Source organism: Petromyzon marinus, chromosome 37 (genome assembly GCF_048934315.1).
Source record: "Petromyzon marinus isolate PM22_M1 ecotype Great Lakes invasive population chromosome 37, UKy_Petmar_22M1.pri1.0, whole genome shotgun sequence".
Taxonomy (NCBI): Eukaryota; Metazoa; Chordata; class Hyperoartia; order Petromyzontiformes; family Petromyzontidae; genus Petromyzon; species Petromyzon marinus.
In genome coordinates, this window is record NC_133703.1 from 11,626,927 (window position 1) to 11,641,772 (window position 14,846).

Sequence of the window (14,846 nt, forward strand, 5' to 3'; positions counted from 1 at the left end):
CTCAAGAAAGCACATATACATGCTCGTCTGAAGTTTGCCAATGAACATCTGAATGATTCAGAGGACAACTGAGTGAAAGTGTGTGATCAGATGAGACCAAAATGGAGCTCTTTGGCATCAACTCAACTCGCCGTGTTTGGAGGAGGAGGAATGCTGCCTATGACCCCAAGAACACCATCCCCACCGTCAAACATGGAGGTGGAAACATTATGCTTTGGGGGTGTTTTTATGCTAAGGGGACAGGACAACTTCACCGCATCAAAGGGACGATGGACGGGGCCATGTACCGTCAAATCTTGGGTGAGAACCTCCTTCCCTCAGCCAGGGCATTGAATGTGTCGTGGATGGGTATTCCAGCATGACAATGACCCAAAACACACGGCCAAGGCAACAAAGGAGTGGCTCAAGAAGAAGCACATTAAGGTCCTGGAGTGGCCTAGCCAGTCTCCAGACCTCCCATAGAAAATCTGTGGAGGGAACTGAAGGTTCGAGTTGCCAAACGTAAGCCTCGAAACCTTACTGACTTGGAGAAGATCTGCAAAGAGGAGTGGGGCAAAATCCCTCCTGAGATGTGTGCAAACCTGGTGGCCAACTACAAGAAACGTCTGACCTCTGTGATTGCCAACAAGGGTTTTGCCACCAAGTACTAAGTCATGTTTTGCAGAGGGGTCAAATACTTATTTCCCTCATTAAAATGCCAATCAATTTATAACATTTCTGACATGCGTTTTTCTGGATGTTTTTGTTGTTATTCTGTCTCTCACTGTTCAAATAAACCTACCATTAAAATTATAAACTGATAATTTCTTTGCCAGTGGGCAAACGTACAAAATCAGCAGGGGATCAAATGTTTTTTTCCCTCACTGTAGTAGGGAAACAATAAAATAATAAAAACATAAAAAATAAAATTCTCACGACGTTTCGACTGCAACACAAGCAATCATCATCAGGTGTGAAAACCACAGCAGGAAAATTTGAAAGAACCAAGAATATGAATCCCTGCAGTCACGAAAGCTTTAAATCAAAATACAACTTCCTTGTTTAATCAGATCTTTGTATTTATTAACATTATATATTTTTTTACAATTGAGAACCAAAGGGGGGTGCAAGGCTGCACTAAAGTTGAGCAACGACTGCAATATATGAATGACATGTAGTTTAGTTGCCTTTGAAGATTGTACGTATGCATTTATGTTGAACTTTTTTCACACCCTACGTAGCCAACCGTGCTAATTGGAGGTGCTGTGATTTTTTTCTCTCTAATTTTTATAATGAGATTGTTTTTATAGACAGTATGAAATAATAGTGGGATGAATTTAAAGTATAGGATTAGGTCGAAGATTTTGTGAACAAATTGTAAAAACATAGTACGTCCTTGGTACAGGAAAAAAATTACTCTAATCGCTGTAGATTTTTTGTATTTCTGAACAGACTATATATTTGAGTTTTAAAATATACACTTACCACCCAAATGACATCAGTGGTAAAATAAATCCTCATCCAATTCCATGTATGGTTTTCAAAACATTTTATTTTTTGTAGAAATGTGCTTTTTAAATCAGAACACGTAATAATATTTTTATTTCCGATGACGCCAATTTACTCTTTTGCTTTTCAGTGAGATATATCGAGTGCATAATTGGACGAGCCAATTAGTTGCAGGGCTGCACGTTTAGCCATTACTTGACGAGATCGTGGCTAGGGTGTTGGGTGCCGATGTCAATGTGACGGTGAGTCGTGAGAGCAAGTCAGACAGAATTTGGATCAACGTCACTTTTTGGTTATGGGAATTGAATAATGCACTGGGGTGTCTAGATAGAGTACTGGTAAGCCAGAACGTATGATTTGGTATAACTGGTAAATGTGCCAAAGCACACTAATAATAATAATCCGTCAGAAAGATTGTTGATATAAATTCAATGTGCACAACGTGATGTAAGAACATCGAAACTACGGACAACATTTAAGAATCCATGATAGAGGTTTTTGGGTTAGATCGGGTAAATATGTAAATGTGTCGTTAAAACCCGCCACCACCCGACACAGCCAACTAGTAAGGGTTGTCACGTAAACAAAACGTGCCGATTCGTCACTAGTACAGCACTAGTGTATAGTGTAGTGTATAGTGTAGTGTATACTAGTACAGCACACCGGTGTGTTGGAGAGCCAAGCCACAACATTTACACTCTGAGTACGACGTTTCGCGAGTAATTACAACTAGCTTCACCAGGCGACAGACAGATTTGTGGAAAAGTCGTACTGTTTCGTTCCTTATATAGAGGCGTAGTAGATGTGTTGACCACGCTTCTGCGCTCTTGTACAATGTGGGGGGTGGTAGTATTACTGAGGCAACGTACATGATGCATGTGCATTATGGGAGCCTTTTGAAATTGTCCTTCCTGTCTATTGTGTGTAATAAAATAGCCGTACCAACGGTAATCCCTATTGAAGTACGCTGCCCTTTGTAGGCATGCATTTAAATAATGTATTTGATGATTCACTTCCACGCAGCACTAAGGAGGTAGTTATCCGAACGGTTAAAGTTATTTTTTATTTCTTAAATTTTTTATAGATTCTCTAATTAGTCTTGGCCAGTAGTAGCTAGTTTTACACAAAACTTCAATATTATCAAAATCAATTGAGTGTCCTTGTTGGCATGCGTTTTCTGCTACTGCTGTCAGTTGTATTTGGGATCATTTAATATTTATCTGATGTTCTTTTAGTCTCGTGCTGATCATTCGTCCCTTACGTACTCAGATTGTAAATGTTGTGGCTTGGCTCACCAACACACCGGTTAGTGCTGTACTAGTAACGCACTAGTGACGAATTGGCACGTTCTGTTCACGTGACAACCCTTACTAGTTGGCTGTGTCGGGTGGTGGTGGGTTTTCACGACACATTTATATATTTACGCGATCTAACCCATAAACCTCTATTATGGATGATATTGGTCGCGAAAGCCTACGTGTTAAACAATTTAAGAACATTGACCTGAAAGTATTTATTCCACGAACAAAACTAAAACTACAAAACATTTTTTTTTTATTGACGAAAATGGAAATCGCTGTAATACATTTTAGAAAAGGTATTTTAGCACCATTCAAATCCAGTTAAAAGTTGAAATATCGAAACGTGAGATATACATTCGCGTACATATGACGTGCACCATAAACCAGTGGGTTTAGCAAAGCATCATCGTGGAATCTCTCAACTCATTAAACTAAAACAGTTGTTTTTTTTTTTACCAGGTAATGCCCACTGAGCTGGAAAGCTCTTTTTTTCAAAAGCGACCTGGCCACAAATGATAGCTCAACGAATTGACTTATCGTCATGTGAAAATTTATAGCACCCAAATACTCCAAATGCATGTTTCTAAATATAGAGGGGAAAAGCGGAGGACCCGGAGAAAAATCCACACGACCATGGAGAGAGAGAGAACATGCAAACTCCAAGTGTACAGGCGTCAGGGTCTTGATCGAACCCACGACCTCCTGCATACCGGGTGAAGGGAGTCAACATCTCCTAGCCACCGTGGCGGGATGTTGACTCACAGCTCGTGCAGTAGGTGTCCCGAGAAAGTAAGCTGCGCCTTGCCAGGTGCCAGCTTGACAGCTGGAGCCTTCGAGTAAAACTCCATCCATACGGTTTCACCGGTCCGCAGCTCCAGGACAACGTTCTCTGAGAAACGACCCGCAGGGCAGCCCTCCTGAGCGCCGTTGCAGCTCTCCGTGACGACGACGGAGGCGACGTTCCTGTGCAGTCCCGCGCACACGCGCTCCTCCGTGTCCAGGCTGTAGGCGAAGTTGTAGATGCCGTTGGTCATGCACATGAACTCGCCGCTCGATCGATTGTACTGAGCCTTTGCGTCGAAGATGACGCTGTCGAACCTGACTGCCTGGCCTGCCGCGGGCCGCAGATTCAGGGACTTGACGGTGAAGGCTGGGAAGGGCGCGCCGCGGCCGGCGTTGATGGACCGCAGGGATCTTTTCTTTTTTGCTTCAGAGGCCTTGCGCACGAAGTCAGTCAGCTTCATTTTGGACTTCTTGGTCTCGTCTTTGAACCGGTAGATGTCCTTGGGCAATGATTTGGACGGGGGGCGCTGCAACGTGCCGACGTTCGTACCATTGGGGTTTTGCTGCAGGCGATAGGTTGTTTGTACGTAAGGAATGCGCTCAGTGTAGTCGGTGGAACATTTGAAATATTGATATGGCTGAATGTACGTGGCCTCGCAGGGATGTCGCGGATAATCGGTTGGCTCGCAGGGATGTCGCAGATTATTTGCAGGTGTAAGTGCTGAGCCTGGGGGTCCTGGAGGACCTGGGATTCCACGTTGCCCCGGAGGCCCCGGCTGATTGCAGCTGACCGAGCACTGTCCCGCATATCCTCTCGGTCCAGCAGGACCCATGAAACCTGGAGGACCCATCATCCCGCACGGTCCGCGAGCGCCAGGCGGGCCTGCGTCTCCTGGAAGTCCCTGTGGGCCCGCATCTCCAGGAATTCCCATTCCACGAGGCCCCATGATTCCGGGCTCTCCGATTGCACCGGGGGGGCCCAGAGAACCAATACCACCTGACATTCCCAACCCACCTGGATCCCCAACCGGCCCTCTTGGTCCAACACCCCCACGAAAGCCAGGCGTTCCTGGGAATCCCACTGAGCCCATGATGCCGGGGTTGCCCGGTGGGCCTGGCCGGCCAGTCACTCCACAGTTCCCATCAATGCCAAAGGGTCCTGGAAAACCGGGCTCACCAATCTCTCCTTTTCTGCCAGGAGCCCCAGTCATTCCCATGATGCCGCACAGCCCAGGAACTCCCTTTCTGCCTCGACCGCCTGGAGGGCCCGGCGGTCCAAGTATGCAGCCATCGCCCGCAGCGCCTCTCAGTCCCGTGACACCTTTAAACCCCTCCTGTCCAGGAAATCCCGGTGGTCCCATTAATCCCGTGGTTCCCGGAGGCCCCGGCTGCCCACGGGATCCTGGGTTCCCGTTCAGCCCTGGTGGCGCGAGTTTGCAAAGCCTCCCACTAGGCCCGAGTTGCCCGGGGACGCCTCTGGGTCCGGGAGGGCCTGGCATTCCCGCGAAACCCATCGCGCCGCTGTACCCCTTCTCTCCGACAGGACACGCGTCCAAATTGGAGGGTCCATCTACGGTGCCCGGGTCCCCCTTGTCTCCCTTGACAGCGTTGCAGCAACTCATCCCACGCTCGCAGTCTAAGCCTTGAGGGCCAGGAGGCCCAAGGGCACCTAGGGGACCTCGAAATTGGTCCTGGCAATCAACATTTCTGTCTGCAAATAAGAAAAGAAAACAAAAAAACTTACAAACATGTAATGGTCTTTTACACAGCAATGAGAAACACAATTTAATTGAGACGATTGTGGAACAGACACAGAACCACTGAGAGTAGTTTTTTTTGACAGATGTTAAACTACACAGGCCTATGACCAAAGTACCCGTAATTCCCCAATGTCATCAGATTTCTCGAACTCAGCGTGGTTAAATTTTAATTTAAAGCTTTCGTGACTGCAGGGATTCATATTATTGGTTCTTTGGGTAAAGTCACATAAAATAAGAAATTGTATTTTTTCTCTTATATTTGACTTCACCGAATTGAACCAAGAATATGAACTCAGCGTGGTTGAGCCTGGCGAGTGCTTGAATGTGGGGAGACCGTCGTGCACAGCAGGTTGTCATAGGTCATGCGTGCGGGTACGTGGTGAGTGGCGAGCAGCCGAGCGTAGAGCGGCAACATCCATTATTGTACTGTGATTCCACAGGGTGGTCCAGATGTCTTGTGCCCCCTCCTTTTAATGATCTAAAATTACTTATTTTTTATCGTAAGGTTTTTTTTCAAACAGAAAGAATGTGCAAAGGAAAAAAATGTTAGGGGTCAATTACATGGGGGGATCACGAGACGTCTGGAGCCACCCTTGCTGACCTGCAGAGTGTAGTGCGGTCAAATAACATCCCACAACCCACACGGAATGGGGAGGCCTTTATCCAGCAGTGGATTGATAAGACGGGCTGTACATGTTTGACAATACGCACAGAGACATTGAGCCTGATGGCTCAGGCTGGGGCGACTAAAGTGTTAGAGCCCTGGGGCAGCGCTTCTGAGATGATGGGACCAAATCCAGGCACACACCCCTCCATGATTAAACAAAGGTTCCCAAGGGTGTAAAGAGTCTCGGACCATCACAACGACTATCACAGGGGGTCGGCAACATGCGGCTCCGGAGCCGCATGCGGCTCTTTAAGTGACTGCTTCGTGACGTTAGTGATTAAGGAAGTGCATTGTGGATCTCGGATTTTTGTTTTGACCGAATTCGAACAAAAAATGGTTCTTCTTGTTATTTTGGTTGGCGATCCCCTAGACTGTGAGCACAGTCGTTCTGAAGGCACCTTTACATTCTCCATGGTCCCCTGAAGTTAATTTACAGAAAGTGCTCTCCTAACATCTGACAACAGATCTCCTGCCCTCCAAAACGTCCAATCATCCAAATTGCTGGGACCCCCCCCCCCCCCACCGCCCTTCTTCTACCTTGGCAGTTGGATTTCGCGGCTGCGAGTGGAATCGAGGTGAAGATGATCGCCACGTGAAGGCAGGCAGCAGCAGCGGCTGCAGCAGCAGCACGGAGTGATGGCCTCCTGTACATCGCGCAGCCGGATGCTAGAAGTGCTGGGGCGGGAAGACGGATGAGGTCAATATCGTAAGACATCGCATTTCCGAACCTGTCACATCCCCACTAACAAATATAACTATCGTAACGCATGTGCGTAGTGCTATTGTCGTTGTCTTTATTAACACTTAATCCTTATCACACCCCATGGTGTAAAGTGCAGTGTCCGCCTCTTGTTATTATTACTATCCACTCTTTCTCTCTATGTACCATAAAAAAATGGGCCGTTGCCTGAAACGTCGCCTATTTGATAGGCTTCCTTTGAAGCCCGCACACAAAGGGCTATTGACGGACGAGTTGAGATTTTTGGGTTTGTCATTTTCGAGAGATTTATATTCAGGAAGATGTTTACAAATCCGGTCTGCCTCAGCAGCAGACCATGCTTTCCCACCAGATGATGGACGCTTGTGTTGCGCCCGAAGCGTCGTGATTTATTTTTATTTTATTTTATACCTACGTGACGTTACCGAAAGAACCAAAGAGTATGAATTCCTGCAGTCACGAAAGCTTCAAATCCGAAATGTTTACCTATCCGCTCATACCTCAGTCCCCATTGAGTTGGGCATGTGACGTTGTGCTGTACTCCACAGAAAATTTAGTCCATAACCCGGGCTTAATTTTAGCTGGATGGTTTTCAAAGGTCAGGGTCCTGTAAAATACATTCACACCTGGCACACCACATCCATAATACATCTCCCTGGGGCTGTGGCTGCTAGTCACGTGCCTACCCAAATCGTCCAGTTGTCACCTGTAAAATACATTAACACGCGGCACACCACATCCAGTATGCATCTCCCTACGGCTGTGGCTGCCAGTCACGTGCCTACCCAAGTCTTCCAGTCACCTGTAAAAAAAACATTTACACGCGGCACACCACATCCAGTATGCATCTCCCTCGGGCTGTGGCTGCTAGTCACGTGCCTACCGCAGTCGTCTAGTCACCCAGAAAATATCCGGCGAGAATCTAAGCCCTGACCACAATACACCTGCGCACGTAAGATATAAAAACACGGTTAAAGTACAGTATAATTTGCAACTCACACTAAATAAGTACGTACTGATTTTTTTAAAAAGCCAATCTCAGCGCACTTAGCATCCGTTGCAGTACATTGATGTTTAGAGTTGAGCGCAGTGCACTGCACAGCAGCAGGGAACAAGGGTAGAACCTTTGTGAGTGTGGAGATGGTTTCTGGTCGCGAAATGTTCTCGGTGTTGCACTGCATGTAACAACAACAACAAAACATGGTAAAGGCGCAGCCCTGCAATTGCCTGCTCACGCCACTGCTGGTAGAAGGGCCTCCACGAGAGGAAGTTCTAGCGAGAGATTCCCTGCAGCGTGTACGTTGGCCTACTCTTCCACACCTCTCGGAAAACCTGGCAGAGGTTTGTAGTACCCATAATTCGCCCCCCACTAAACGTGTGACCTAGCGTTTGGCTGTGGTGTATCCCCACGCACGCTGTTAGGTGCACAGTGACTGATGGGGGGGGTTGAGACACTTGCCCCATCGTTTCAACTGCTGCACCGGGAGATCGAATCTCTACAACCACTGGCGGAGCCAGTGGGGGGAAGGGGGTGGAGTGACACGTGCCCCCCCCCCCCCAATGATCCGATCAAAATCTCTAATTTCGATCGGATCATTGGGGTTTATTAGTAATAAATCGGCATTTTGCGACCCCCTACACAGTAGCATATTATTATGCTACACAGTAGCATAATAATATGCTATTGTGTAGCATATTATTACGTCCCTGGCACGTAATAATATGCTACACAGTAGCACGTAATAATATGCTACACAGTAGCATGTTATTACGTGCCAGGGACTCTATGAGATGATAGGACAATAGTCTGAGTCCATAATTGACAATAAGTAACGGAAAAGCGGTTATAAGAATTGTGCGCAGTTGCGTATACAGTCCACGACTTCCCTGGAGGCTAACACCTTCAGCGAGTGCGATGCCGATCACGCCACACACGCGTCGAATAAGAAGCAAGGCACAAGTCCTTACTTACTAACAACTCCTCTTTCATTTCTCATTGCTGGAGGGGTTGCCCCCCCTACCTGAAAATCCTGGCTCCTTCATTGTATCCGACCTTTGGCTTGCGTGTCCACCGTGATAACTATGAACACCACAGCAGCATCCCACTGCGTGGATATATCACGAGCGTGCCATTCTTATATGTCAATTTTGTAAAAAATATGTAAACGCAGCCTGTGCTCCTATAACGCGTGTTTTCATAACAGGGATTGCATTGAATGTATGAGGGAACACATTTTTTGTTATGACGCGGACGCGAATTGGATATGCTGCTCTTGAGCGAACGGAGTGACGTCGCGCGAGTCGGAATAAGCGGTCGTACGGCTGCCTCGGCGTAGCATCATCACACGAGGCATTGGGATACTGCTGGATGCTTCTAAATGCTACCCACGCGCCTCAGTCTTTGTTCAGCCTGCGTACGCATGCCACTGTGCTTTACCCCTATATTATCTATTATTTATTACAACGCGATTTTTTTCAGAACGCGGTGTTCTTCAGGAACGCAACTACCACCGCATTATAGGAGAACGTACCGCACATAATAATCACAACACACATGGTTATATTCTTTAGGCACACACACAAGTAAGCCATAGTTTTACGATTGGCGGGTCTTGCGTGAGACCTATCTGGGCTCTCATCGAATTGAAGTAACTCGCACATTTTTTGTTCACATTTTCACAACAACAACAATGAACTTGCAATACACAATGATGCACGCGCATACACAAACGCACAAGGAGCTACAACCGCAGTGATTTGGGACACGAGACTGAACCCCGGGCTGGAGGCTGTACTTGGGGTTGCACACCAGAGGCCGAAGGGCGCAGGAGGAGGAGAAGGAGGAGAGGAAAACGACAGGAAAGCAGGTGGAGAGGTGGCAGGGGCAAAGCTATAGCAAGCAAACTCTAAAACTATGTTTTAATTTTACCAGGTAAGGAGGCCCACTGAGCTATGTAGCTCTTTTTTCAGAAACGACCTGGCTCTCACAAATGATAGCTCAACGAAGTGGGCTTATCACCACTTGGACATTTATCGCAGCCAAGCACTCTAAGCGCACGTTGATTCTAAATGTGGAGGGGAAAAAAATCGGAGCACCCTGAGAAAAATCCACGTGACCACGGGGAGAACACGCAAGCTCCAAATATAAAGCAGGCGTCAGGGTCGGGATCGAACCCACGACCTCCTGTATACCAGGCGAGGTAGTTAACATCTCCTAGCCACCGTGATGATGATGAGAGAGAGAAACACGCAAACTCTAAATATACAGCAGGCGTCAGGGTCGGGATCGAACCCACGACCTCCTGTATACCAGGCGAGGTAGTTAACATCTCATAACCACCGTGATGATGATGAGAGAGACACGCAAACTCTAAATATACAGCAAGCGTCAGGGTCGGGATCGAACCCACGACCTCCTGTATACCAGGCGAGGTAGTTAACATCTCATAACCACCGTGATGATGATGAGGGAGACACGCAAACTCTAAATATACAGCAGGCGTCAGGGTCGGGATCGAACCCACGACCTCCTGTATACCAGGCGAGGCAGTTAACATCTCCTAGCCACCGTGGCGTCCGTGGAGAAGAGAAGGGATTGACGTTGTGCGAAGCAGTGACATTGGCTGGAGAACCGTGGAAGAAATTGCTTGGGCCCCATCGTTCGCGAATGAGCTGAACAGAAGGGACATATGATGATGATGACCATATGTTAATCAAATACTTATACATTCAGTATCGTAAAGCGAAATACATTGCACAATATTCTGTAGGCATACACCCAAGAAAGCCATAGTTTTACAGATTAATTAGAACTATGTAACGGTAATAATACTGTAACTCGTCCGTATTGAATCACCTTTGGCAGATCTTGCGGGAGATCTATCTGGCCTATCATCTGATTAAAGTAACTTGAACGACCAGTTTTTGTGAAAAATTATCGTTAGCTGGGCACACTCATTTCTTGAGAACTACTTTTCGTGTTTAGTTTTGCTGACCTTCTCGGCAGCTCCGATTAGCACGGTTGGCTACGTACGGTGCGAAAGAAGTTCAGCGTCCGTACACTGCCATGTTAAGGAGTCTACTCACTGCGCAAGGTCAGACACGGGCCTCGCGTGCAGACCCCCCCATGAACAGCCGGCCACTCTCTCGCAGGTTCACCGGCTGGCTGGCACGCGCCGCTTGCCCCTCGCCAAAACAATCGCCTCGCGAAACAGTTAACAACTCGCGGCGTGGGTGCTTCAAACCGCCCGACGAAGCCCCGTGCCCACCTTCCAGACCGTGCGAGGAATCAACGGCGAGTTCACGGCGAGATGACCTCCGCCGAGCGACAACTGCGCCCATCTGCCGACAGCTGCCTCAATGGGCGGTGACGCGGCGGCCCAGCGGTAAGAAAAAAAAAACGCGGAGTTTCGCCCCTCGTGGCAAAGGCTCTCCGCGGTTCCCATTCGAGCGGCCGCCCCGGTTACTACTGCGGCTGCGTGCATCGGCAATGGCACGACGCGCCGTCCGCTCCAGCCGCGGTGGACGGCAGGAGGTTCCCACCGGCGGCATTCGCGGGCGGGTTTCGAATTTGCCCAATCGTAAATCTATCGGCGAATGACTCGGTTGGGATTCATACAGATGAGCGATCATCCCCGGGGTCACGCGCTCGTGCGAAACGAGACTTGCCTCGGTCCGGCGAGTTTTCAGGCAGTTTAAACGAATCGAACGCGAAACCTGAAACGCACCTGTGCGTGTCGTCGTTGGGTCCGTGTCAGCCGCGCGAGCCGCGGCGCCAGGTGGAGGGATGGCAGCAGTCGCTGTTGAAGTGGTCATTGAGAGTTGAGGTCCCTACCCAACCCCGCACCAAGAAGAACCGCCTCTACTCCCTCCCTCCCTCCTCCTCCTCTGAAAGAGCCCCCCCCCCCCCTTACAAAGGAAGAGTGCGTTCAGGTGCCACTGGAAATACCTGTCATTCGGCATGAACGCATGTTCCAAATGCAATTGAAAGAAGGGGGGTGGGGGGGGGGGGAGAAAAAAGTCCCTAAGCATCTAAAGAGTGATGATGGTGATTGCAAGAGCGCTTTGGGGTCTTCTGTAATGTGACCGACAGATGGCGCCAAAGTAATTCTCAGTTTGCTTTGTGTATCTCGGTGGGTGCCCAACGAGATTCAGCGAAATGACTGAAGCAGACCTAATGGCTCATTTCCATATTTGTCTCTCCACATAAACCATAAAAAAGTCACTATATATTTTTAATGTATCAAATCGACCACGCGGCGTTGTTTCAAGACAAGCAACACTCTGGACCAGTTTTGAGATTCGATGCCTTCAACAGCAACGTTTGACTTGCTCAAACCAATGCTGGGGAGCTGTCAAGATGTTTCCTAGGATCGGCAAGGATCCTCTCTGTTAGTTATGGGTTCTCATTCGACGAAACCCCTAAATGATAACACGCACAACATATTATAATTTGTGTTGCTGTGGAGAATTTTACCGTGTCTGTGGAAATACTTTTGCATGTTTTTTTCGTGTGGAGAGGCAGACTATGTGAATGAGACCGTACCGTCTGCCTATTTACGTCATTGTTTACGTCCTCCAGAACGTCGCTGGTTACATGTCTATCGTCGCATTACAAAGACAGTTAGAAAGTGCCGCGTGAAGGCCCCCTGCCCAAATATCACCAATCATACATTTATTTTTCTTAGCTTTTAAAGCCACAGTTCTTGTTTGTCAAACGCCGTCAACACGACGATAAGCAGTGTGTTGTGGGGTTTTTTTGGCGGGGGAAACTTTAACATTGCTTACTTCATACCTTCATTAAATACAGCCAGGGGGACATTGATAATCATTTTTTTTGTTTCCTAGGAGACACGTAAAAAATAAATCTGTTTTCTTTTTCAAACACAATGTATTCATCTACACTTCCCGTTATCGCAGGTCATGTGAGACTAGATGTAAGTAAAGTGCATGTATTGTTCGTAACGTTTAAACTGCACAGCTGTAAAACTCAGAGGGCCTGTTGAGTTGGCATCATCAGTGGCAACAGATGGCTCAAATCGGTCCTGATCCACTTTCCAGCGTGTCGAAATATGGTCAAACAACACCCACGACCAACATACAGCAGTGGATAGACAAAGTTGCTGTGAATTATTGTTTCTTAAGTACTTTAAAATGGAAAGCGTAGATATCCGGTCGGTCTCCCTGTACGTGAGTTGAATCAGTGATGCATTAAACTGGTGCTTCAGTATGGTATGCATGTTGAACTTCTTTCGCTCCGTACGCAGCCAACCGAACTAATCGGAGGTGCTGGGGACAACAAATTGAACACAAGAAGCAGTTCTGAAGAAATTAGCCTTCAATCTAGATGATTTCAAAGCGCATAGCTCCGGTGGCTGCCTAATATCGGAAGGAATAGAGTTCGAGATGTCCGCAGAAGCGCATCTGTCTTTGTTCGATGGCTTGCCAAAAAGCCGCTGCGAGGGTGATTGCAGTTCCCGTGATGGTTTATGCTCCTTGAGATCGCCAAGGTACTGTGGTTCACTCCTGGCACGCACTTTGTGTGTCATGAGTGCGACCTGATAAGGCAGTGGTTCTTCACCTGGGGCGCACGCACCCCCGACACACGGATGGAGCACGGACACGGAAGCACAACTTACCTTGTTCCATCAGACCGATGTATTTCACGGCTGAGAACCAAAGGGATGCAAGGCTGCACTAAAGTTTGAGAACCACTGCTCTGATGTATTCGTCCGGCAACCGTGAGCCAATGCAGCGTGGCGAGCACTGGACGGACGCGGTCGTGTGGCAGGGGGTTAACGAGGCTCGTGCTGGCTGACCTCTCCCCACCACCCCGTGAGAGCTCGCTAACTTTTGATTTAAAGATTTCGTGCCTGCAGTGATTCATATTCTTGGTTCTTTCGGTAAAGTCACGTTGAAGGGAAACAAAAAAATCATAAAATATATATAAAACAATAAAATTCTCACGACGTTTCGACTGCAACACAAGCAATCATCACACCTGATGATCATCATCACCTGATGATGATCGCTTGTGTTGCAGTCGAAACGTCGTGAGAATTTTATTGTTTTATATATATTTTATTATTTTATTGTTTCCCTTCAACGTGACTTTACCGAAAGAAACAAGAATATAAGCTCGCTAACAGTTGCACCTCTTCAAAGCTGCGAAAGTGCGCAAGCTAAAACGTGTGACGAGAAATAATAAAGTTTTCACTGTGGGCCCAACAGCATTTGTTCAAGAGGCCGCAATCTACTGATGAGACTCAGAAAATCAAAACCGATCCAGAGTTTGCCTGTTAAAATCATTTTACTTAAATACAATGGTTCAGAAAGGTCGATTTGTTGAACGACCAATATGCGTTATTTTATTTTAAAGTGTAACCACTGCTCTGGAATTATATTCATTACTCGTGAGAATTAGCAGCACGCGATGGTCGATAGGGGTCTTGAATCAAGTGCACGCATTCCTCTGCCGTATGGACACACAGCAAGACACAACAACACACAACCACAGAAACAAACAAGAACACACCTGTTCAGCGTTCGACAGCAGTACACCACTGGTTTAGGGAAAATACAGCGCCACAGCCGATCCCCTACTCAAATGGTGACCTCAAGTGATGTAAGTAACCCGGTGGTGTAAATTCCACATTGCCATGGCCCTACCGCTGAATCGGTTGGTTTAGCGAGCGACTCGCGGATTGGTAGGCGTGAGTTCAAATCCAGGTTGGAGGTTGACGCAGCACATTGTCTCTCCGGAGTTGATACAATGAATGCCGCTCCGTCGTTGTGCCACGGATGGACTCGCCCCTGCCATGGGCACATGGAATATCCACCACCGGCTCAGCGCTGTAAAACGGGAGACGCTCCTTTCGAGCGAGGGGTCACGTTGTCTCTGGCTATCATTGGCGTGGCGAGGTGAGTGGCGTTGGCGTGGTGACAGAGCGCCGCTCACCTTGACCACGGGTAGACGGCAGATTGTCGCCAAGCGTGACGCCGAGGGGTTGGGTGGGGGTGGAAGGTAACAAATTAAAGGGGTTAACGAGGAGTATCGTGGGATCTGGCGGAGGGGAGATGGCATTAGCGAGGCGTGGGCGACGACCGTGGCTCCGACCACGATGACATCT

At 47.9% G+C, this 14,846-nt stretch overlaps 1 protein-coding gene across 1 annotated transcript; it reads right to left on the reverse strand.

Moving 5' to 3' along the window:
* Positions 1 to 694: 694 nt before the first annotated feature.
* On the reverse strand, positions 695 to 11,567 carry LOC116949486 (uncharacterized). Its single transcript, XM_032966864.2, has 3 exons — positions 11,445 to 11,567; positions 6,537 to 6,674; positions 695 to 5,283 (listed from the first exon to the last, which is right to left on the reverse strand). Exons 1-3 carry the CDS (start codon positions 11,530 to 11,532, stop codon positions 3,548 to 3,550), a joined length of 1,962 nt encoding a protein of 653 aa, XP_032822755.1. The 5' UTR covers positions 11,533 to 11,567; the 3' UTR covers positions 695 to 3,547.
* Between the last annotated feature and the right edge of the window lie 3,279 nt (positions 11,568 to 14,846).